The sequence below is a fragment of the Parasteatoda tepidariorum genome, chromosome 9 (genome assembly GCF_043381705.1).
Source record: "Parasteatoda tepidariorum isolate YZ-2023 chromosome 9, CAS_Ptep_4.0, whole genome shotgun sequence".
NCBI lineage: Eukaryota > Metazoa > Arthropoda > Arachnida > Araneae > Theridiidae > Parasteatoda > Parasteatoda tepidariorum.
Genome location: NC_092212.1, coordinates 3,793,929 through 3,820,552, shown reverse-complemented (window position 1 = coordinate 3,820,552; position 26,624 = coordinate 3,793,929). Strand labels below are relative to the sequence as shown.

At 32.0% G+C, this 26,624-nt stretch overlaps 1 protein-coding gene across 1 annotated transcript in view; it reads left to right on the top strand.

The window, feature by feature from the left end:
- The window catches only part of LOC107446729 (soluble guanylate cyclase 88E), a 71,825-nt gene that overhangs the window by 24,536 nt on the left and 20,665 nt on the right, over positions 1–26,624 (top strand). The window contains exon 2 of the mRNA XM_043051746.2: positions 22,902–23,180. Coding sequence (XP_042907680.1) covers positions 22,902–23,180 — 279 coding nt within the window. The remainder of the gene's footprint in view (positions 1–22,901; positions 23,181–26,624) is intronic.

Genomic DNA, 26,624 nt, shown 5'->3' with positions numbered 1-26,624 from the left:
CAGGGGTCTGTTTAGAAGAAATTTGGGTCCGTTAACGGACCCTTCACAAAATATCTTTTCATAAAAACGGACCCTTCACAAAATATTTTAACTTAAAAACGGACCCTTCACAAAATAATTTATCTTTTAATCGGACCCTTCACAAATTTGTTTATCTTCATTATTGTTTTGCTAATTGAATAAAACCTTCCCAGGGGGGAGGGGGGGAGAGAAAGACAGATGTAAACCAACTAAGTTTTGTCTTCGGCAGACGCTTCTTCCTTTATTCCTCCGAAATAAATATTCTGCATTCAGCAGTAAAGGCTAAATACGAAATATTTGTATGTTGCCCCTCTCATTTAGTTGCAGCAATTGCTGTTTATTTTTGAAAATTTAATTTTTTTTTTTTATTTATTATAATTTTACAGTGTTAAGCATGATCTTGTATGTCTTTACAATTTAAAAACTCCTTGAAAAAGTTTTTTTGCTATAACGAACCCTATTTGCACAAATTCACAAAAGCGAACTCTGGTTGAAAGAATGTGACTTAACGTTTATTTTATATTCACAAATTACGAGTAATTTTTTCACAATTTTACAAAAACGGACCTTTCACAAAATGTCTGGACAGACCCCTGCCCTTATTAAAGCTGAATAATGTACTGAAATATGGGCTGAATGGTACAAATCTAAATAGTCTCAAGAACGATTGAACTATGGTTGCAAAATTGTGGGTAAATCAGATATTATTTATGTATAGATCACATCTTGGCTGAATAGTGGCTAAATATATTGTGTGAATCGGTCAATTCTAAATGGGGTCTATATTAGCTGAATAATGATTTCCGGCGAATCTTACAGTTCTATAAAGGACCATTAGTGACTACAAAATATCGATTTAATCGCACAATCTATATGAGGCCTTTGTTGACTGTATATTATTACGAAATCGGGTGAATCTGACAATTTTATTTAGGACCAATATTGGTAAAACAATGGCCGTTCTGGTGGCCAAAATAGCCAAGAATCTTGAATATTAGTCCAAACAGAGCCTAAGTTATTTTGCTGTTAGGGTAAATGAATTTAGGCCATGAATGCCCTTTGCGCGGAATAACTCAATCAGACTGAATGTGCTTAGGCTTATTGTCATAAACTTTTAATTAGGGATTTACAATAAGCTTTCACTTTTCTGGGTTTATAGCAAACTTCGCGAAAGACATCGTGCCAACTAAGTAATGAATGATGAATTTTTTAACTAGCTGAAAAGTATGTGGGCTTACTGCAATATGCTTGTGTCAGGTTGATAATTTCTCCAATTAGCATAGCGCATTGTAAACTGACAGCTGTCTGCAAAGAGTATGCATTCAAATGTTCAACTGCGACGTCATATTTATTAAAATAAAAAAAAAATTAAAAAAAATAGTGCGTGGAGTCCCTCCGCTCGGAAGAAGTTAAACTTCGTAACCTGCGACGTTAATTGTAGAAGAATCAGCAGTCGTAGAAGGATCACTAGTTCTATTCAACGACTCTTTTTCCTTCTCCCCTCGCTTCCGTGCTCTGTAATAACGTAATATTGTGCATTTTTCCCTCGTGGACCTGTTGAACCAGTGGAAGTGCTTGTGGTTGCCTCATCGTCTCGCCATGGAAAATGTATTTGTATTAATAATGCGTCATAATGTAATTTCAAAAGAGAAAACCTAACAATCAATTGGTATTCACAAGAGACGTACCTTGACTTAACCTTAAATCCGTTGCATTGTCCGTGGGATTGTTTTTACTCATTTTTCACAATTGGGTATAATATGAAAAAAACACAACTACTTTGATTTAGTAGGAACAACATATGACGCAATGCTAAACGAATGAAATTTAGTTGTTGTTTAATTAGCTATATTGTTATTAGTAGTTGTTGTTATTTGTTTTAGTTGTTGTTGTTTATTTAGTTGTATTTAGTTTCAATAACTTTTCTTTATTGCAATAAAATCTGGCGAGCAGCTATTTAAACGATCGAACACTTCGTTTGTTTATTTGTGGCTTGAAGTTAGGCTCGCAGAAAATGCCGTTCATGGGTTAAATTTAGTAGGAACAACACAACCTGTGACGTAGGCTATATTATACCCAATTGTTATCCACTAAATTTGAAAATAAAGAATACTACCCTGTTTAATTATATGTGTATCGAAACAAACTAAAAAAATATTTATAGAAAAATAATACTTTTATGACTTTTATTAGTTTTATGCTAGTGAGAACCAAAACAATATGAAAATGAATGAGGGAAAACTGTATCCTACCACGTGATTTCCCGGCCAATAAAAATGTAGTGTTAAACGTTTAACGCAACCTTGTTGGAAGTCGCATAAGAAGTATAACTTCAGTAATCAATAAGTAGCAGCGAAGATTTCTGAGTGTTCACAAAAACAGACTAAAATTTAGCTTCCACTTTGTTCGAGCTGTCAACAACAAAATTTTTTCAAAAATATTTTATAGAGTAGTAAACAATTAAAAGCTTTCAGAATCTTTGGTAATTTTAATTTTGCCAACATTTTAAAAGCCTAAGCACGGGAGAACGAGAAAAAAATAGCATTTCTGTTGAACTTTTGAATCATTTGCTTAGCAGCACTGATTCATAATTCATTTACTTAACACCAGTGGTGCGCATACTTTTTTCATTTGCGACTCCCTATTTTGTGTACAATTCTTTCGCTACCCCTGGGTAGACAACAGACGTTTTGTTTAATCGTCAACGAAATTTCATTGAAATTCTTTCTGAGATTTGCTCTTACAGGGTGTTTTTAAAAGAGTGTCGTGACGTCATGGATTAAAATAGCGCATCAAACTTATAAGTCATCGTAAAAATATTATAAAAGTTGCAACATCATAAAAATCAGTTAATGAATCAACACATAATTTCGTGAAACAATGCTTTATTTATGCATATGGGTATAAATATTTTTTTTAAGGAAAAATACTTTTCAAAAACTTAACATCGTAAAAAGTCAATATGAGGTATGTGCTTTCAAAGAGCTCACGATTGCTTCGATGTTCGAATCTGTATCGGGAATTGCGAGTCATCCTCTGAATCCGATCGAGATCGATATTTTGTTTCAATGAAAACTAATTTTGAAAAGCTGGATTCACGTGAGTAGGTAGATTCAAAATGAATCAGAATATTGATTGCCTTTCTTTTCAAATCGGCTTATTCGTTTCCAATTCGATAACCAAAATTTTTGACAAGTCAGAGAGTTAAATTGAATGCGCAGTGTTTCCGTCGCTCGAAACATTTAACTAACTGTTCTTTTTCATTTAAAGGGGATATTGGAATTAATAATATCAAAAGAAAAAGGATCCAACCTTATTCATTTTCTGAGAATTTTTCGTACATTTTCATTAAAGTTTTCAATAAATTTTATCAAAGGGCGGGAAATGAAGTTCTTAGATAACTATATTATTTTCTTTCGTAAATTCTGAAACTCACAGAAACATGTTTGTGTTGTTTTTGTTCAATTGCCAAAGTACTGCTTTAATATATGTTATGTTAAAATGTTTAAAACCCACTCCCTGCTGTAGACTCATATCGTTCAGTTTTTCGAAAACATCAACCATGTAACTCAGTTTTCCGAGTCAATCTTCATTCAAGAATGAACGTGCCAGTATATGTTTCTTTTCCACCAAAAAATATGCCCAAATCGAAAATACGTCACAATATTTTGCCGCGTGAGAGCCATCTGACTTCGGTCTGTAGTAATCGTACACGGAACCCATCTCATTTCAGAGTATTGAAAAGAGGCGACTGTTTAATGTAATTAATTACAATAACATCATCATTTAATATTTTTTGCAACTATAGCTTGTCTATGTATCATGCAGTAGTTGCAATTTTCATTATTAACCCTTTTTGTCCTTTGTATAACCACGCGGTTAACTATAGGCAGTTCGATTAGACCACTCTGTAGGTACACCAGTCTACGAAAGAGCCATTACCATTAAAAATCTTGTAAAATTAAGGAAGTGGTAACAAATATATCTCTAAAAAAAATTTTATTTTTGAATATGATTGGTTTGTCTTATTTACTTGTCTTGTTTGCTTTAAATTTGTGATCTTATTACATCACAAATTTATTTCTAAAATATGTATGATAAATTCCTCCCAATTGGTTTTAAAAAGGAATTTGGGTTCACGATCACAACTGGTTCACTTTTTAAATAGTCTACGCCGACTTCTTATAAAAATTCATGTGAAGGCTTTCTGATGTAGGAGGTCCAGGTAAGGTCATTTTCCTCAATATATACAGGGTGATTCTAAAAAGATGAGCAAAATTTTAGGAAGTGATAGTACACACCCAAGCAAACAATTTTTATCAAAGAATGCATGGTCGAAAACAAAACTCAAAACCGCTAGAGGGCGTCAAAGTTTATGTTCTTATATGAGGCAAAAGCACACAAAGAACGATGAAGTTAAGTTATAAAAGCAAATTTAATGGCATGTGATTACAATAAGTGTTCAAAACAGTGGCCGGCAGCGGCTATGCTGGTACAACGGCGAAGGAAAGATAGGCGAACTTTCTCTGCAGCGGCCGAAAGCTTGGTGACAAATAACGTAGCGCAGTAACTCGCAATAGAAATGGAGCTTTCTCGTTTGCATGAAAAAACTTTCCAATTGTGCCATCACCTTTGCGTTTTGTTTTCGACCATGCATTCTTTGATAAATATTGTTTGTCTGGGTGTGTACTATCACTTCCTAAAAATTTTCTCATCTTTTTAGAATCACCCTGTGTATATATCAATAATTTCAAATATTTTCTCTCTAGTTGCTTTCTCTTCTAACCTTTTACAACATAAAAAATCTTTTTCGAAAAACATATCTCACATAATCGATTAATTTAGACATTTTAGTATTGTCAGTACTTTCGTCAAGTTATAGAGCAAACACAGGAGAATTTTGTATACGATTCAACAGAACCTATTCGATATTACGTGTAATGGCGCCAAGAAACGGTATCTCTTGATAATAACGGTATCGTTTTTAAATCGTTATCATATTTTTCTCCATTCATAATTAATGTCATTTTAATTGCTGAATGAAGAATTGTATGTGATTTCAAAATTTCCCTTATTAAATATGAAACTTCTAAGGATATCCGTAAAGCTTTCTCAGGAATTGTTGTATATATGTTTTCATAAATACAGTTTGATTTTTCATACGTTCAGCGCGGCTTTTAAAAACATGTTCCAAATTTATTTGCTAATTCTTAATGTTTAGTTACCAAATGTCTTTCTAATTTAGCAGGTTTAAAACTTTCATTTGTTAATTTATACGAGCTATTAACACTCAACGGGCATTCTTCCCCATTAACAACGCAAAATGTAAATTAATAAATTTTTTATTAGATAACGCATTTCGTACGATATTTTTTGAACTAGAAACAGTGCCACTGGATTCATATTTATTTGGATTTTCATCCACAGTTTTTCTAAGTTTATTATATGTTGGTCCATTATTCTCATTTGTATTGCCATTCCTTTCAATATCTGGACACTTGGTACCTATTTTTAGACACTTATCCATTATGAGGTTATTAACTAAAACAAAATAATAAATAAGCAATATTTCTATACTACAAAAGAAACGAAAAGATTTATGCAAAAATACATGCAAAATATTTTAGAAATATCAATTTTCCTTCATTAACATTTTAATATCTATATTAATTTTTTATGTAATTGTTATTATTACACTCCGAAGCTGTGAAATGCTTAATGCTTTCAATGTCTGTAAAAGCTTATTAAATAATTAATTTGTGGCCGGTTAAATATTACGAAAGCATCTCATTGTAATTGCATCTTGCATTGCTATACAGACAAATGAGGTATTGTCTCCTGCGTATTTTCTCTCGCTTAGTTGAATGAAAACGAACTCAAATCAAAAGCACTAATATTTCAAATGTTGCGATGTGTTTTTAAAGAATTATTTTTTAAATTGAAGATATTTCTAACAATTTCAGAGCTATCCTATCGACTTGACTTATTTATCCTACTGGCTTCTACTTATCTCCTCCAAACTCCGTGGTGGGGGGGGAGGTAGATGAAGTTTTAAAAAGCTCGCTTTCATAGTTTAACCACTACAACGGTTCAAAAATTTGTTTCTCTAATGTTAATTTAATGTGTCACACTTCTCTTCTTTTTTTTGAATAATTAATTCATAATAATTCTTTCAAAAAAGTTATGAACCATCAATTCAAAGACAAGTAATTGGAATTAAGATGAATGAATTCATTGCTATTACTTAGTGGGGAACAACAAGGTAAAATTTTCAAAAAATGAGCAAAAACATTATTGCATTTTCATTAGTTTATCCTATTAAGACTAATGTACCAAAATATTGAGCTGATTTTTGTAAAAATGTAAAAATCACAGCAATTATTTCGAGCATGGCTCGTGTTGCAGGACGCTCTGTGACATGTACCATCATGTGAAATTGTGCTCTGAGTTGATTAATGAACTTGCTAACTCCTATGAAAGCATTTTCGTAAAATACTATCACTTTTACTATTTCATTGAAATAATTTGTTCAAATTAAGTAAGAAAAAGAATTAACGGTATTTTCAATGTAAATAGTTGAAAATGCAACTTATACAGCTGGAATAATTTTTAACCTCTTCGTGACGGGCGAGTCATGCATGCATTCTAAGAATGGCGACAATCAGGGTAAAAAAGCAAACTGGTAGCCAAACTATTTTTATAGCAGTTTATTTGTAGGAGGGGTAATAATAGTTTGCTTTATTTAATTCACCACTACTTAGTAAAATATATAGTTACACTTTAAACAATTGTGGATTGGTTGTGTTAGACTTAAAATGAAAACAAAAGATAGGTCTGTCAAATTAGCAATGATAAAACAAGCTACCGCTTTTTTTTACGATCTTGAATATATTTATTATGTTTTAGTATTTTATTTTTAAATAAAGGACGAAAAAATTTTTAATTGTAAGGTATTAAACTTTTTGCATCATATTGAACACTAGGTTTACGGGACGCGTCATTTTGACGGATTTCGACTTTTGTAAGGAAAATTATAAAACCCGTTTGATTTTTTATTTCATCTCTTGTAATGACTTTTAACCATTGATCGAAGTAAATATATATTAAATGCTATTTACTTCAAAAGCGTTGAAATATTGAAATTCTCTATGTGGTATACCTATTTCTACGGATATGCGTCAATTTGCACAAAAGTTTAAGTAAACAAGCAATTATCACATCAATAATAAATAGGAATGTACCGACAATACTTCGATTCGTTATCTCAAATAAAACAAGTGATAAACAACTGTTGCCGATAAGCAATAATAGAAAGAACAAACGCAGAATGTCAATTGATGTCAGAGTGTCAGATTTTGAAGGTTTCAGTTGCTTAGTTTGAGTATTGAAACCTAAAATACTAGAATATTTCATAAATATATATCTCATATCTTCATTTTTTTCTTATAGTATACATATACATTGGTTTCTAAGTGCGGAGATGCCAACTGCTCCGAACACTCAAAAATAATTTTAAAAAATGGTAAATAACAACAAAGTAAATTTTGAAATATGAAGTGGTGAATTATATAGGCCTACGAATTATTTAGAAATAGTGGTGGATAAAAATCTACTAAATTGAATTTATTAAATTAAAAATCACAATTCTTTCATACGTCAAATTGACGTGTGTCCGTAGAGATAGGTATATAAGAAACGTCCGTAAACCTAGTGCTAAAGACTATAATTTAACATGGCAAAATTTTAACGAAATCAGTCGAATTTCTTAGTACCTTTTCAATTGATTTTACTCAAAACTTTTGTATTTTGTCAGGTAAATTTTGTATATTCTTTGAAGTGATACAAAAAATACTCTATACCTTACAATTCAAAATCTTTTCAACCATCATTAAATAAAATAATAAAAAATTTTAAGTATTTTCTAAAAGTTATTTTTTCCTAGAATTATCTTTGGATAAACGAATTTTCTATTTGTTTGCAAAAATTTTTCAATTCGTTTAAAAAATTTCGTGATTCAACAAAATACGCAAAAAGTAAGAATAACGTTAAAAGATCCAAACTTAGGACAGCTCTCCTGACCAAACTATTGGGACAATATTTCCCATAATACGCCTGACCCTTATTTTAGGGGTTAGAAATCCGAATTCCTTGGAAAAAAAGATATGTTTGTTAAGAGAAAGTTTGTTTTTGTATCTGATTTCGTAACTTAATACATATTTTCAGAGATGCCAACTGCTCCGGACGAGCCATAATCATTTAAAAAACACAAACTACCACAAACTAAACTTTGCAAATAATGGTGAAATTGTGTTAACTTTTTAAACGGTGTAGCACGACCTTAGAACTACCAAGTGGTGAATTATATTAGCCTTCGGATTATATAAATATAGTGGTGATTAAAACCTAATACATTTAACTTATTAAGCCAAGAATCACAATTGATAAACTACCACTCTAAAATATATATTTGCTGTCCGGAGCAAGTTGGCGTCTCTGTATTTGAGGTCACCCCCTCGAATCAATGAAAATAAGTTCTAGAACATGAAGATCCGATTATTTTATCAAAAGTTGTTCAATGTGGTTCTTTAAACATTTTTGTTTTCTCTTTTTTTCATTTCATAGCATTCACAAGCATATTTAATCAATGCCAGAAAATGCCTAAGATTATAACTTTGCTATATCTTTAACCACATACATACCTGCCAACTCTTCCGGATTTTCAGGAAGATTTTATTTTAATATTTAAAGTGGTACTAAGTATATACTATTTTTTCTTTTATAAACTTAATTTTTAGATGATTTCGATCACCACTATTCATACAAAAATTAAGCACATATATTACCATGCGTTGCTATCATGGTTGTCAACTTAAGGTTTCTGTAATACAACGTATTTGTTTGCTTAAAATTGAAGTTTTAATTCCATTTTAATACCATTTAATACCACTGGAAAAAATGATAATGGAAGGGATTAAAAGTTGGCAGGTATGCACATGATAATGATTTATACAAGTCATAAATATAATACAACAAATTTGTTTTTAAAATGGTAGTTCATAGTTGCCTATTTTTAATTTTTCCGATTAAGATTATTTCCTCGAGTAGTTGCGAAACGACAATTGAATTACAACCGTATACAGAAATTTTTCATTAGCTTGCCTAAATGTAAACACACAATTGTGTGATTATTAAACATTTATATAATTATTTAAATTTGTTTATCAAGTGAATATGGAAGCGAGAAATTTGGCGGAAATGTCACTAAACAGTCATTTTTTGATTGCCACACAGAAATTTACTAAAATTAAAACGTAACCATGATTTATAATAAAATAACTACATTTACTATAATAAAGTACAACTTCAAAGAGTAACCATGATTTGAAAAAATTTCCTGACCGTGTTTGGGAAGCTCCGTGTTAGGACTGAGTTGGTTATAGTTCAAGATTAATGACACAGAAACCTAAATCATTCATAAATTGTATAATCTTTTAATTATCAAAGACAATTGACAAAACTGAAAAAAAATTTCTAACATACTTTTTCTTTCGAATTTTTTTTTTTATAAATATGACACGTCTGTTATGTCAGCATTTTCTGATCCCACTACTCTGGGTCGCCGTGATGTAATTTCTTCATTAAAGTTCATTAATTAAAGAAAGAATAGGAAGATTCCGCAAATTTACGTTCACACTTACAGTGCGCATGAAAACTTAAAAGTAATATCAAACTGTAAGTGAAAATGAGAGATTTTGAAAAAAATCCGTAAGCTAATAACTCTAACGATATAACTATCATTCTAACGTTATAACTATAATTCAACTCTAACGTTATAACTATCATTTTTACTATGACCGCAAAATCAAAACATACATTTACAATGAATCTATACTCTCTTTAAAGCTGTGGCATACGATTCAAGATGCTTTGCTCTTCGTAATTTGCCGATCTGCGAGCAGAAAAATTTGTTTGATTATAGATTTTAATAAATTCAATGATAAAGAAAGCATATTATTATTATTATTAATATTACCATTTAAAAAAAATTTTATTGATTTTCTATTGATTATTTAACTTCTTTTGACTAAATTGCATAATTAATTTTGAAATAGAGAAAATATATCTAGTTTCGTATGGAACTAGTACGGTCAGACAACCATAATATTAAACTAAGTTCAACAAAATAAATTTTTTTTATTGAACGAACCAATGTTTGTAAGATCACACGATTCATTTCTAAATTTCATGAATACATTTCTTCAAATTCACATTCCATGTCCATATTTTTAGTCCGAAGTTAGGCTTAATCAGAAAACAACATTTAACATCTATAAACAGCGTGCTTGCTGTTTTGATTTGAAGCGTAAATCACGCCAACATAACAGAAAGATGCATCTAAAATACGCGAGCATGCGCAGTTGATTCAATCTTACGTACGGAAGCTAACGTATAAGTGTGAAATCTTCCTAAAGTTACAACGCGTAGCGTCTCTGAAAAGAAAGAAAAATGCGCGTGTGTGCATAATTAGTAAAACCCGATTTGAGTATACAACTTAATAATTTTTATTCATTATTCACAGACCAACAAACATAAAGGCGTTTTTAAAGCATATCCCTCAATTTTAAATTTAATGTCTACCATGTATCAGTTGTTAATGATCAGCATTGATAATAGATGTGTTGCATGTAAGATTAGATTTAATATAAAATGTACAAAAAGAAAAAAAAAACTTTATTAAGAAAAATAGTAATTACTTTTTTTTACGTGATACCCGCAATATATTTTTACATATAAGAGAACTATCGATATAAATTTTAATAATTGTTCAAGATGCCTCTATCAATAATTTTGCGGTTCCACAGATTTGACTGATAGACTTTTCAGAAGCATATCAGTGTTAACAAGAGTTCTTAACTACTGATTTTACTGTAACCAGACTGCACTTTACTGTAACTGCTTGTATACGACGGCGCTAGCACAGTTTCAGGGGTTCAATGGATGGCAAAGCGAAAGCTATTTAAAGCTACGCCCAATATTTCCCACTCTTATATCTATTATTTTACCACTTTTAATTCATGCTGCTAAATGTTTGTAACTTCAATTCTAATGAATTAGGTTTGAGTTGCCACTTTTAGAGATTGGCGTATATATTCCAAATGAAAACAGAGCATTTGTGATTTCCTGCAGCGTGTTTCATCCTATTTTCGAATTATGGAAATTAATAAGCTGTTAAAAGATTAATAATAACCTTTAAAATGTGTTCACAATTGATGGAAAATTAAAAAGTGGTAGCAAATCTTTCATGATGCTGTTGGAAATTTTAAAGGTTTCGCTTTAACTCTTTTTGCAGTCAGATGTCGCACCTGAGGCTCTATTAACAATGACCACCTTAAAATTAAAAACTTTTATACTTTAATAATATATAATCACATTATTTTAAGAATTATATAAAAACTAGCGGACCCGACAGACGATGTCCTGTACACACGTCATTAATCGGAAAATTTCAAATTTTTTTGATTAAGCTGTAACAATCTGGATCGTTTTGATGTAAATTTTTATAAAAAAGTTATCATATTAACGTCATTACATATTTCTTATCACAATTCGACCAATCGATACCGTGTGAGTATGTGTATACTATCAGTGAAGTTAAATGTAGAGGTTGTTTTTAATCAAAACTTAAACTTATTTTAATTAAAGGTAAAAAAGTGAAAACTTAAACTATTTTATAACAGATATATTTTTTCAATTAAAAAAAAACTTAAGTTATCGTAATGCCATTAGATGTACAATATTTTTGGTTAATCCTTCAGGAGCATACACAAGCAAATTCGAAGGTTTTCCAACTCTGGAACACGCAACATATAATTGACCGTCAGCATTTTAAAGCACTTGCAAAGGGCTAATATTATGAATTAATTGGTCAGTTTTAACGTTTAAATATATTTTTAATTTGCCATTATATTTTGGTAGGTAAGACCTGGTAAAAACAATCTGTTTATTTTTAACTATCATCCTTTACCACTTTTTAAATTTTTTTGGGTTACGACCACCCTGTAATAAGATTTTTAACAGACTAATTAGCTAAATTAAAAGAATATTTATTCAGATGGGGAAAAAACGAAAAAATAATTCCTTACTTTTTAAAAAGATAGCACACATTATGGGTAAAAAAACATATATCTTGTGTTTCAATTATAAGCATACACTACTTAAACTTTGAATTTACGAGTACGTGACTTTCTATCACGTAAGCATTGCCACCGCTCTTCCTCAATTAAAAAAAAACAAAATTAAATGCTATCATTCTGAAAGCCCTTAACCTTGCTTTGGCTTCCGAAACCGTTTTAAATTTCTCTAGAAGGAAAAAAAAACTGGCAACACCCGATTTTTCTCTCCCATCATGCCTCTATCTGTTCCGTTTGGAAACAAACTAAATGCTGTGTTCTTCGTAAACCAACTCTATGACACAGGAGATACTGATTAAAATCATATGTCCTTTTTTTATATCTTATGAAAAGAGAAATGAGATAGTTGAAGTTATGTGTTGATATTTGTCACAGACACCGTAACGTCATTTTAATGATAATCTAGTCGGGTGACAATTTAGCAATAAGATATTACAAAATCGATATCCTTATGCTTTCACTAGCTGGGATGATACGGCTGCTGAAGCTGTTAAATGGGGGTTTCAAATATGAAATAAGTTTAGTTCGAAAAGCTAGGGATGTTTTTCAAAATGGTATTTTAAGTTTAATTTAATTTTAGTCAGATTATAATAGTTCATAAAGAGCGCATAAGTTTATATACATAGGCATACACCTTTGAAAATAACACTAAGAGAAAAAAATAGATATTACCTTAGCATATCGCATCCTATTATAGCCTTCTTCTTACCACATCCTACGTAACTGAGAAGTAGGGACACTCTGTATTCACTCGAGTCAATTTCAAAAAATACTATTATCAATTTAATAATATACTAGGAGGCTTCGCCCCCTGCTCGCTGGCGCTCGCCAACCCCCTTAAAATCCTTACTTTTTTGTTTCGTACTTGTAGTTTTACTTGTACTTTTTACTCGGTGCTTTTCAAAACCAAAACTTTTTATTCGTTACTTTTGCTTAAAGTACTTTTACTCGTTACTTTTTAAAAGTAACGATATATGGTTTTAACCAACTATTTATTCAGATCAATGTGATGGTTCGATGAAATGGTTACAAATGGAGTCATGGAGTGTTTAATGTAACGGTGTTTGTTTAGGTATCATTAGAATATCAATGCTCTGCCACGAAGCGACCTTAACTGATTCGTCAAAGTTTCGAAAAGGGGGGAATGTGTGAAGTNGTTTTTCTGTATCCTTTTAATTGCTTAAAAAAAGGCAGGGGGTGCAAGTGCACCCCCTTGCACCCCGCTGCCGGAGCCCTTGAGGGACACTCAGTATTCACTCGAGTCAATTTTGAAAAATACTATTTTCAATTTAATAATATATTCATATATCAACGTTCACTATTTGGATGAATTCTCACTATTTGAAATGTAGCGCATTTTAAATTTTAAAAAAATTATGTTTTTTCTCACATTTTTTAACGAAGTGTAAAGTTACTTTAAAATTTCGATTTCCTCGAAATATTCTTTAAAATCCTTACTTTTTTGTTTTGTACTTGTAGTTTTACTTGTACTTTTTACTCGGTGCTTTTCAAAACCAAAACTTTTTATTCGTTACTTTTGCTTAAAGTACTTGTACTTTTACTCGTTACTTTTTAAAAGTAACTATATATGGTTTTAACCAACTATTTATTCAGATCAATATGATGGTTCGATGAAATGGTTGCAAATGAAGTCATGGAGTGTTTAATGTAACGGTGTTTGTTTAGGTATCATTAGAATATCAATGCTCTGCCGCGAAGCGACCTTAACTGATTCGTCAAAGTTTCGAAAAGGGGGGAATGTGTGAAGTGGGAGGCGTAAAATTGGGGGGAGAGGGGTTGCTAAGCACCAAATAGTAAAGTCATGAATGGGTCACCAGCCAGTTGAGCATATGATGAAATCAATAGACTGATATTAAACTAGATCAGAATATAATAATATTTACAGGGGTCAGAATAATATTAATATTTACGCTGGTGTAATAAAATAGAAAATAATAGAGAAAATATATACTCTTTACATATTTACACGAGATTTTGCAGAAAATCGGTCAACAACAAAGAGAAAGGTATGTAAGCGATAGATTGTCTTGTTTGTGACTATTATAGTAATGATCCAGGAGTCCTGGTAATACCACTCGTTCCTGTGTTACTCGTCACACTAAAGTTGCCAAATCATTGTCTTAACGGCTGCGAAACATCTATTTGTTTAAATATCTGTATATCGATTAATCGATAAATATCGATTGTAAAAGTAATTTTTTTACAATAGATAATTTTTACATCGCAATAAAGTGCTGCTCAAACACAACGTTCGCAGGGAATGATTTAATGTAGATATTAATTTATGCTATATTTTTTTAATCTCTAACTGCCGATACAATTATTTCTCCCCTTAGTTTCTTTTATTTAATAGCTAACAGAAGAAAATATTCAGTTAGTAATTTTCTCACAATTGAATTAACCCTTTCCACTCCGAGTCGCACCAACAACTGTCACCACTCTAAAATTAAAAAAAAAAATTGTATCTTAATAATTAGTAACCACGTTAATTTAACTGTAAAAACTTTATGAACATACTAATTACTATCGTTACTAAAATGGTTTGAAGAAAGGAATTAATGCAATATAGAACACACAAAAATAGTTTTATTTCTATACACAGCGATGCCAACTTGCTCCGGACAGCGAATAAATATTTTCAAGTGGTAATTGTGATTCTTGGTTTAATAAATTTAATTTAGTAGATTTTTATCCACCATTATTTCTAAACAATTCGTAAGCTTATATAATTCACCACTTTTTTCAGATAAGTTATGCTAAACCTTTAAAAAACTAGCAAAATTTAACTAATATTTGCAAATTTTGTCTGTAGTAATTTACCGTTGCATTCAACGTGTTAATCAATGGTCAGAGATGTCATACGAAAGGTACGAGAAACAAAGTGACCGAGATCATCTGAACTATTTATTGTTCAAATATATTCCATGTGCCATGGTAGATGATGTGTGAAAATGTCACAAAAGATGTTCAAAGTTTTCACCATTGCATTACATCGTTTGGATTGGTGGGCTCCCTCTCTGTGGATACCTTTCGTGATACACAAATGATGCACACAAATGAACGATGTCTGCAGCAATGGTTTCCTCCAATGATCCTGCGAACAACAACACCTAGCGGCGAAACAAAGACGTTTCCAACAATGGGTTGCCATGCAAATCTGAATGCTTTGTCCCAATAATTCTGGGACACCCTATATATATAATTCCTTTTACAGGTTGTAGCATTTTTGAAATTTATTTTTTAAATAAAAAATAAATTAAAATCATTAATTTCAACTGCTTTTCTTTATAAAATGGGTGGCAGTTTTAGGAAATGGATTTTTAAAAAAATGAAAATATACCTTCCTTTTGCTGGCTTCTCTATTTCAAATCTTTTTTTATTAATTAAAAAGAAATAGAAGTCATTAGGTTCATTACATATTTACAACACTTTATGTGTGGTGGTAAACATTCCTAAAACGGCGTTAAAATTTGAATTAATTTTATCTAATAAGCTAAATGAATTCTTTTCTTACATCAATTCCTAAATTAATAATCCCATTAAGGGGTTTATTTCCTAAAATATTCTTTCTCTAAGCCTAAGCTCATGATTTCATTTTTAACTCATTAATGGCCCGCCATCTGAAGTAATCCCGAACTGCACTCACGAGAAAGTAGTTGTTTATGCGAAGTGGATATTTCTTTCTTTTGCTTACTTCTTGAACTTTAAAAAAGAGCCGTTAACTTCCAACATAATATTTATGTTACTGTGAATGACCTAAATGTGTTGACTTCCACCGGTGAATGTCGACAATCACTTAGTCACTTTGGTAAATATCCGAAATATATACTAGGTCTAGTTAAGTGCCACTGCCCTATAAACATTTGCCCGATATGCCCTACATCCATGTTTTTTCAGGTCAAGTGCCACTGCCCTGTATGCATTTAACCGGTACTTCGAACATTGATGTTTCTCCTAACCTTAAAAAAACATCAGTGTAGGGTATACCGGGCAAATGTAAATGTATGGCCCGATACTCCAAACTCTGATGTTTCTTCTGATCTATCGTCAGTAAATATTAAAATATCGAACAAATGTAATAATATCAACGAATAAATGAATATCGAATCGGAACTAACAAATATTTCAGGCATTCACCAAAGCGACTATGTGATTGTTGACATTCACCGATGAATGTCGACATTCTCTTGACTTCAGTTATTCACTGTAACATTTACATTATAAATATATTATAGTACAGAACAGCAGGTCCGCAAATGGCGTTCCGCGGAACCCTGGAGTACCGTGGAAGGCTCACGGGTTCCGAGAGTAAAATTTTTAAAATCCATAATGATTTTTTAAACTTGTCGTTTTATTTATATCCAAACAACAAAGCATCATCTATTAGATATTTTGGTTAGTATTCAGAAATTGTAAGTAAAATAACAATAAAAGGAGAATTTTAAAAAAATCTTTTTAAATATATTTCTTTCCAATAACAGTTTCACTTCGAAGACTGTAATTCAGTGTATATTATTCGTTTTCAGCTTATGTATACACCAAAAACAAACTCAGAACTAGTTTAGATGACATTCCAGACCTTAAAGGTTTCACACAAAACATATTACCTTAGGTCTATTAACACTAAAACAATGACTGAATCAATTTCCTTCTTCGCATTAAATATATTTTACATCCGTCGTTGAACAGCCGACCCAGTATTTTGTCTTTACGACCACTAATCTTCAACTCCTTAGTCTTGTAATTTTAAACCCAATCCAGAAGACAAGGAAACTCCTGGATCATGTATTGTTAGAAATTTTGCCAGGACTTTTTGATGTAACTAACCTGCATTTGCATTACATGGAGAGGAAAATCACGAAAACTTCACTTAGATAGCCTGACGCAAGGGGACTCTAACCCATACGTCCAACATGATCCGTCTTCCACTGAGAATATTATACATCAGCACTGTGGTTAGTGCAAGCTGGATGCGGAATCTGTATCGACCAGCCATCTCTAAGATTCGAACCCGGTCGCTTCATTGGAAGAAGAAAAAAACGTTCTTTCCCCTGAGCCATCACGGTTCTCACATTAAATATAATCAAACTAATTTGCAGTTTCTTATTATTATTAGTTTGATAAATATATCCACAGCTACTCATTTTAATTATTAATTCAGGTTTTCGTCAAATGATGCACGATCAGTTACGGTTCCGTAAGCGTAAAAGAAATGGAAACCGCTGGTACAGAGAACCGTCTTGTTTCTGCAAAAATAAATTCCAATAATGAAACATTTGTGCTACCTAGAAAAGAAACAGTCCGCTTGAAAGACACAATCTCAGGGGATATGTTTACAGCATATCTGTTTCCTTATAGTAATACTACTGGAATTAATAATTGAGGTGATAAGTTTAAAAAGGCAGATGATGATGTTGTCACTTTTGACAAGAAAGTGACCTTGTGACCGAACATCGCGTCCTTCCGGTCGGTGTTTATTCATCTAATGATCAAATAGGATTCTACGAAACAAAAACAGACCAATTTGTTTTGTTTTTATTATTATTATTCCTCCCCCACAATCACTATTAAAAAACTTACTTGCCCCCCACTTCCATAATAAGCCGCCAGTCGTAGCTTGTCTTTATTTCTTTCATTCAAGAGACCTTTATAGCAGAGGTTTCCAAACATTGTTCTGCTAAGCATTTTTCAGTGTTCTACAAAAAGATATAATGTGTATAAAAAAATTTACAAAATTATGAAATACTCTTTAAAATTTGATTCTTTTTTTTTTACAAATTAAATCAGAAAAGTTATTTTTTACCTTTAAAAAAACACCTGATTCAATTGTTTATCACAGTTCAAGAAAAACATTAATGCGTGAAATAATCGAGCATAAATTGTTTATCACAGTTCATGTAAAACATAACATATAAAAAAATGTGTATCAATTGTTTACAGCAGTTCATGCAAACGTTTAAAAAAACAGAGTATCAATTGTTTATCATAGTTCAAGTAAAACATTAATGTGTAGCAATCGAGTATCAATGGTTTATCACAGTTCCAGTAAAAGATTACATATAAAAAAAATGAGTATTAATTGCTTACAGCAGTTCATGCAAACGTGCAAAAAAAGAAAGTATCAATTGTTTATCACAGTTCAAGTAAAACATTAACGTCTAAAACAATCGAGCATCAATTGTTTATCACAGTTCCTGCAAAATATAACATATAAAAAAAATATGTATCAACTGTTTACAGCAGTTCATGCAAACGTGTAAAAAACAGAGTATCAATTGTTTATCATAGTTCAAGTAAAACATTAATGTGTATCAATCGAGTATCAATGGTTTATCACAGTTCCAGTAAAAGATTACATATAAAAAAATGAGTATTAATTGCTTACAGCAGTTCATGCCGCACATTAACGTGTAAGACAATCGAGAAACATTTGTTTATCACAGTTCAAGTAAAACAATAACGTGCAAGACAATCGGGCATCAATTGTTTATCACAGTTCCAGTAAAACATAATATTAAAAAAATAAGTATCAATTGTTTACAGCAGTTCATGCAAAACATTAACATGAAAAAAACTGAGTATCAATTGTTTATCACGGTTCAAGTAAAGCATTAACGTGTAAAAAACTGGTCGTAAATTGTTTATCACACACTTCCAGTAAAATATAAAACATAAAAAAGCCGAGCCTTAATAGTTTATGAGAGTTCCAGTAAAACATAACATATCGAAAAAATTGAGCATCAATTGTTTAACACAGTACGTTTAGGACATTAATATGTAAAACAACCGAGTATCAAATGTTTATCATAGTTCCAGTAAAACATAAAATATAAAAAAATTGAGTATCAAATGCTTACCGCAGTTCATGTAAAACATAAAAGTGTAAAATAATCGAGTTTCCCGAGTATCAATTGTTCACCACAGTTCAAGTAAAACATTAGCGAATAAAAATGTCGAGTATCAATTGTTAAATGCATAACATATAAAAAACAATTTGGAATTAATTGTTTATCACACTTTATGTGGATCATTTACGTACTAAGAAAAAGTATCAATTGTTATTTCACTTCACATAAATAATTAGTTGCAAAAAAATAAGCAAGCATTTAATTATGAATTTTTACTTCGTTCGCTTCACAAGGCAACACCTTTAATTATGCGAACGTGCATAGAATAGTGTACAAATAAAAAAAAACAATGTTCTCTTTTTCGTTAAATTTCTGTTCAACTAATCCAAGCATAAACATCTGTAACAGCCATAATAGTGCCAGAATGATAAAATAACAAATTTAAGATCTTCAATTAATTCAATCAATTCAATTCTTCAATTAATTTATTTCGTATTTACAGTCTGCAATAGAAAAAAAACTAGTCGAAAAGCAAAAATTTTTTTACAGGGGAATCTAATGTTCTACTAACTTAAGTGAAGACACCACCTAGTATCGATTGATGCTATTTTACGCAGCGAGAAATAGAATTTAATGCAGCGTAGAATTTCCAATTTTAACCCGTCCAGGTCTGGAATCCTATCAAACCATTCTCTCTTCACAGCCCACGTTATCGTGTGTGAGACTTGCTTTTCTGATTGCAGAGACCTTAATTAATGCGCATACTTCTTAATTAATGCGCATACTTTTTTACAACGTATACTCGCTGCCCATATGTGAGCCCAGAGCTATTCCTTCTTTCACTAGTCTTGAGAAGATTAGATGTGCTAAGTAACTGAAAAAGTTGAAAGTAACTGAAGGTCTATCCCCTGAGAACGTCTCAGGGGATAGACCTTCCAATGAGGTGTCCGGGTAATTTACGGTCTAAATTACAGAAACGATATAAGACCAATATCTTTTTATTTTATCTAACTTTTCACAATTTTGAGAAAAAAAATAGTTTAAAGTAAAGTATTTTTAGTAAGAGGAGGAACTTAGATGAAAATTATTTCAAAATTGTTTGAAACAATCCGTTGTGTAACAACTGTCACGAACAGAGCTCTAAATGAAAAAACGAATAGCTTTTCATCCAATGGTCGGATTTTCATGTACAAGGAGTATGACTATATTTTAATGGTTTTATTGACTAACCTCAAATGTAGTTAATTAGTGTAGACCACATTTTAGGTTACGATATCATAGACAGAAAAACATATTTTCTCTCAACAAACTATTTTTTATAACGAATGTAAATCTTTAAATCCTCAAAATATGGATCTAAAAAATATGCTTCCAATATACGAGGCAGAATAACACAGTAAAATTTTATAATTTTTATATTTACGTAATTCGCCATCTCAAAGCGTACTTTCAAAATTGTATTTCTTAAGAACTAATCGACCTTTTTTTTAAATTTTGTATTTTGTCGTAAGAAATAATGTCAGTGCAAAAATTTTTATAATTTTTAAATCGGTGCAAAAATTTTTACAACTTAGAATTCAATTTTTTACAATCGCTTGTAAACTAACTAATAAAAAATATTAAATAATTATAAAAATTAATTTTAGCATGGAATTATCTTTGGATGCATAAATTTCATAATTGTAAGTAAAAAGTTTTGATTTGCTGCAATAGTTCTAAAGATAAAGTGAAATTAACATTAAGGGTTAATTAACATTACTAATAACATTTAGTGAAATTAACATTATTGAAACTACTGGGACCCTATTTTCCAGATGGCAACCACCACTCATACTTTTATAATCATTTCATACTGACCGAAAAGAAACTTAAGTTTACAAATATTAAGGAAAAGCTCCTTTTTGCGTCATACATGAGACGTGGGGACTCAGTTATAAAATAGAAAAGCATAGACCGTTTATCTCCCAATGAGGTGATCCAGGTTCGAATTCCAGCGATGGCCGATCGATACGAACGCAAATCTGGATTAGTGCTATCAAAAAAGCTGCCTTGTCCCAATACTTGATCTAGGTGTTCCTTTGTCTCGTGAGCTGGGTTCAAAATTTCAGGGCTATGTATAACATTGTACATATGTAGCTCAGTATAGTACTGATGAACGTAAACTCAAAAATGAGTCAGCTGTTCAACGCAGATATTAAAAGGAACTGAAATATTTCATAATTTAGAATATCGTCTGCACAAATTAATTAGAATATTTACAATTAGGCCCTCAAACGATTACGATTGAGTCTCAGTACGTTAAAATCTGATCATGAGAACCAAAAATTATTCAGTGTGGACTGTTTTTTTTTATTATTATTTATTTAGTGCTTTATGTAACAAAGAGTAGAAAAATATTTTACTGTTCTATTTAATCCTCTGCAGTTTACCTCGATAGGGTTGTTCAAGAATAAATTTGGGTAATAAATATGACCATTAGGGAAACTTATCGCACTCGTTAAGTGCGAACCCCTGGTGATCTCATATTTCGTTCGTAATGTGAACACGCTCCAACACCTTTCACGGTGGGGATGCGCTGTTGCCATGGAACCAAACATCTTTTACACTGTATATCACATAACTTCATCAGGAAAAGAACTTTTTACTTCCGATTTGTAACCTCAAAGACACGTGACATTTTTATGGAAATTTATGGGATTTTTATTAAAATTTTAAGTCACCAGTGAACACGTCCAAACGCAAACGCGTAAAGCCCGTTAATGTCCTTGGCTCACTTTTTCGTTTATAATTTGTTTGCGGGATAAATTCTGCCTTTAGGTTATTTATTTGAGAAAGAGAATAATTAGTTTGTAAAATTTTAAAACGCAATGCAAAATTTGAAGGAAAAAAAACTATCAAAATCTGGATAATTGTAACTTCGTTGGAGAAGACAAATTCTTATAATTCTATTTAATGAAATATTAATAAAAATTAATTCGTCAATAATCGCCAAGGGCTTAAAGAATTTGAAAAAATGATAAACAATTAAGAAAATCAGCCTCGATGCTCTGATTGTGAATATTTATATGACCATCAATGTATGCTATTTTTCTATTACTGGAAAAATTCTTCTGTAACAGGTCTCTAATTGTCAAAATAGTATTTTTTTTTTAAAAAGTCCTATTAGATTTAACGCAAAATTATTCTAACTTAAATTAATAAATACAAAAATGAAACAAAACAAAAAAACATAAGTTTTGCTATCACTTTAAATATAAAAAGAAAAACTTCCTTCAATTCTTAATAATCGGCAGCTGTGCATTTATATTAAGTTTTGATAGCTCAGTGGTAAAGGAACTGTCATAGCGAAGAACTGGGGCTCGATGTGTACCAGATTCGAATCCCATCGATGGCTAGTCGATACTAATTCCGCACCCGGCTCGCCCCGATCACAGTGCTGACGTAAAATATCATGGGTGGTAGACCGTGGGAGGAAAACCGTTCAGAGGAAAACCGTGGTTTTCCTCTGAACGTAACTCAAATGCGGGTTAGTTCTATCAAAAAGACCTCCACGAAAGCAAATTTCTCAGAATACTTTATCCAGCTATTCCCATGTCTTTTGGAGTGGGTTCGAAATTTAAAGGCTACAGAGTTGAACATTAATAACCGTAAACCCAAACTTTGGGTTCAACGACGATTATAAAATAAAATGTTACTGTTGGTCACAAAATTGTGGATTCTTAGCCTCTATGAACCCCTGTCTCACAACAGGCTGTGGTGGGAATGCTCTTTTTAATCATTTTATGTCCATCTAAATATTGACTTATATTATTATTTTCAGATTCTGAAAGTGAACGAGAGAGATTTCCTGGAAGGCATGGGTGTCTACTTCGTCTCTTTTGTGGGGCAATATGGTTACGACAGGGTGTTATCTGTGCTGGGAAGGCATATGAGAGATTTCTTGAATGGCCTGGACAATCTTCACGATCACCTCAAGTTCAGTTACCCTCGCATGAAGGCTCCCTCCTTCTTTTGTGAGAGAGAGACAGAATCTGGCATCACACTCCATTATCGGAGCGCACGAAGAGGATTTCTCTGGTACACCATTGGACAGATCAAAGTAATGTCATGTTTTCATTTTGTGATGCAGTGAAGTTAACTGTTAACCGAGATTAGAGGTGAAACGTAAATATCTGCCTCAACTGTGTTTAAACAAATGCCAGTTTTGAAGCGCGCTTGTTCTTTTCCGATCAAGGCTTGTTGTTGTAACCACTTTCCTTGCTTCAAAAAACGACAAAAGTGGAGGAAAATTTGTAAAGAGAAAACGGAACAGTCAAGAATTTTCAGTCAATTCTAGTTGCAGAGATGCCAACTGCTTCGGACACGCAAAACTAATTTTAAAAAAAAACGGTAAATAACTACTAAGTAAATTTTGCAAATATGTGACTATTTTCGCTTGCTTTTTAAAAGGTATAGCATGACATAAGTACTGTAAAGTGGAGAATTATATAAGCCTACGAACTATTTAGAAACAGTGGTGGATAAAATTCTATTAAGTTGAATTTATTAAACCAAGAATCACAATTGATAAACTACCACTTTAAAATATATATTTGCTGTCCGGAGCAAGTTGGCATCTCTGTAGTTGTCTATTAACGCATAGCAAGCGGACCACGTAAAAATACTTTTTTGAAATTTCTGCAGTCCCGCAGTGGACTGATCGTTAAGACACGGTTCCCAGCAGATCACCGAAGTCAAGCATCACTGGCTACGGTCAGTGTGCGGGTGGGTGACCACTTGGATCAGTCTGCGTAGGGACCGAGGGTGTGCGGTATTGGTCCTCGTTAAACTGTGCTACCGTAAAGTGCTCGACTTCGCGCGCAGGTCGTCGGGCTACCGAAGCGGGGGTGCCATCCCCTCCGCAGAGGATCAAAATTGTGATGGCATGTCTTCGGATCATCCTCAGGGATGTTTCCCAGACCGTCGCCAATAGCCCATTGTGCAGCTCTAGTGCGACGTAAAATGAACAACAACAACATTTGAAATTTCTGCGAGCCATGAAAAAGTTTAAAAAGTGGTTGCGAAACTACTTCGTTTTCGCTCTGCTTTTCAAAGAAATCATCCACTTGTAATTGCTGCAATGTATATAAGCGATTCAGTATGTATGTAATGAATACTGCAATCGTTCGTCGTAATTTTTTTTTGATGTTGTAGCTAGAGTGGCAAGTTTGCTGCAACTTTTATGAAGTCGTGCCTACCACTTTTTTAAAAATTGAATCTCAAACAGCTGCAATGCATTTTTTTGAAAAAATTGCCCGCGTGCAATGCGTTCAACTGATACTCTTCTTCGAAACCATTGGTCAAAACCAATTTGCATTTACCGTAATGACCGTCTTCATTCGCTACCTTCCCTAATGGATGAACAATGAATTCCCTCAATGAATAAAATTTTGACACAAATATTGAACAAATCAAATTATTCGCATTAATCTTGCGTTGTCCATCAAATATTCGTTTACCAGCATTTCCACATGTTTTTTAACAAAATAAATTTCGAAATTTCATTAATTGCATTACTATTTCATTTAATTAAATTTCATCGTTAAAGAAGAAGATTTTTTTATTCTTATTGTACTTTACAAAGGTATTGCATCCTTATTAATTTATTATTCAAGATATCGAAGGTTCTTCTGACTGGATAGGATATATTATTTGACTGGCTGACGTGGTTAAATTATTGTGCCTCTGAACCTATTTTCTTATCACTTTGCCCTTGTTAAATTGTCCTAAATGTTTTATCAGTCATATATTACACCAAGAAGCACACATATTTTTTTTGTTTCGTTTTTCCTGTTGCATGAGATTTTTGAACTGATCTTAGATATTTTCGCGTCGATGATTTCAAATCTGATATTGGTTTCTCCGTACAAGCTACAGTTTTCATGCAGTTAAAGAACACAAGACGAACCAGGATTTTTTAAGCTTCACAGGAATGAATACTAAGTATCACCACTTCTCTGATACGTAGTGCGTGGTAGGAAAAAGATGATAATATATTTGAAAGTCATATGTTTTTTGTCGTAAGAGCTATTTGCAAAGGAGCACACTAATGTATATCTATGTATATAAATCTATATGTTCTTCATAAATTTGTCATTTTAGGCAAAAGATAAACTAAACTAAAAATACAATTTTGAAGAAAAAAAACTGTAACTCTCGGAACCAAACAATTCTCAGATTTGAATACCCCGAATGAGGTAAGATCTAGTACTAACAAAAATGCAACAAAACAATTTGTCCCCCAGTGTTATCAATTGCGAAGTTTCAGAAAATTACTGATTAATAATAAAACTTAGGTAAAAAAAAAATTTAAAAAATCGTAGCCTTTTTAAAAAAAAAACTCGAGGATTTAAAGTAAAACAAGTCGGTTAGAAGGTTTTGATTTCATCGAAAATGCATCATTGTCAACTTTTTTAAAGTTTCTACAACTTATTAAAATTTGACTCTGAATTTTTTACAGAAGTTTCATTTAAACATAAGCTTTATTGAATGATAAACACTTTTATGATGTCTGCGAGGCCACTTGGAATGTCCCCCCAAAGCAGTCATGGTATCAGTGTTCTCGACCTGGAGGCTCCCTGGCCCAAGATTTCAATAGACAAGAACAAACTATTCTTACTCGCTTTCGAAGCGGTCGCCTTAAATCAATGAAATTTTCGGAAGGATCCACGAACTTTGAAATTTGCACCAACTGTTCCTCAGACCAGGCTTCGCCTCACCACATCCTCGAGTGCCTGGGGGGCTCACCAAACAGGATTTAGCAGAAGATCCATTGAAGGTGTTGGATTTTTTGAGGGTGTATAACGTCATGGACCTGGTCTAGCACTGCTGGTCAATGGGGGCGTGCAACAACAACAACAACACTTTTATGAAACAATTTTAAAAACTTTAATAATTTTACCCATTGCACTCCGATGTCCGCAGTCACCACTTTAAAATTAAAAAATTTTATAACTTAAAAATTAGCAACCACTATCTATTAATAATTTTAAAAACTAATTAAAAATAAATTTTTTATTATTTATTTTAAATTATTAACTTCTAACATTAACAGGCCTGCTAAATTTCTACGCTTTTTGGAAAAATTTGTTCTAGTGGTAGCTAAAGTTAATGCTTTAATGTATTTATACTTTCTTCCATAAATTTGATTTAAAGTAATTTTTCACACCACTACTTGCAAATGATTCGAAAACTTATATAAAAAGCCATTTTAGTTTAACCTTCACTTCGTGAAGCTTTTAAAATGTTGACAAATTTTCTGTAAGCTTTAGTTTTCAAATTTCTACCATTCAATAAAAAATTCGCAAAGAGCGTAGTATTTGACAGCCCTGAAATTTGTTCTAACAGCATTTTAAAGTACTCAGAGTGTAAAGTGTTAATTTCCTACAGAACTAAAATTTGAATTTAAAAAAAAAACATATGTCTTGCGCGCGTAGTGAAAGTCATGAAAATCACGTTAATGATTTGAAACAACTTTTTATCGGCAGTCAAATGGGATCTTTTA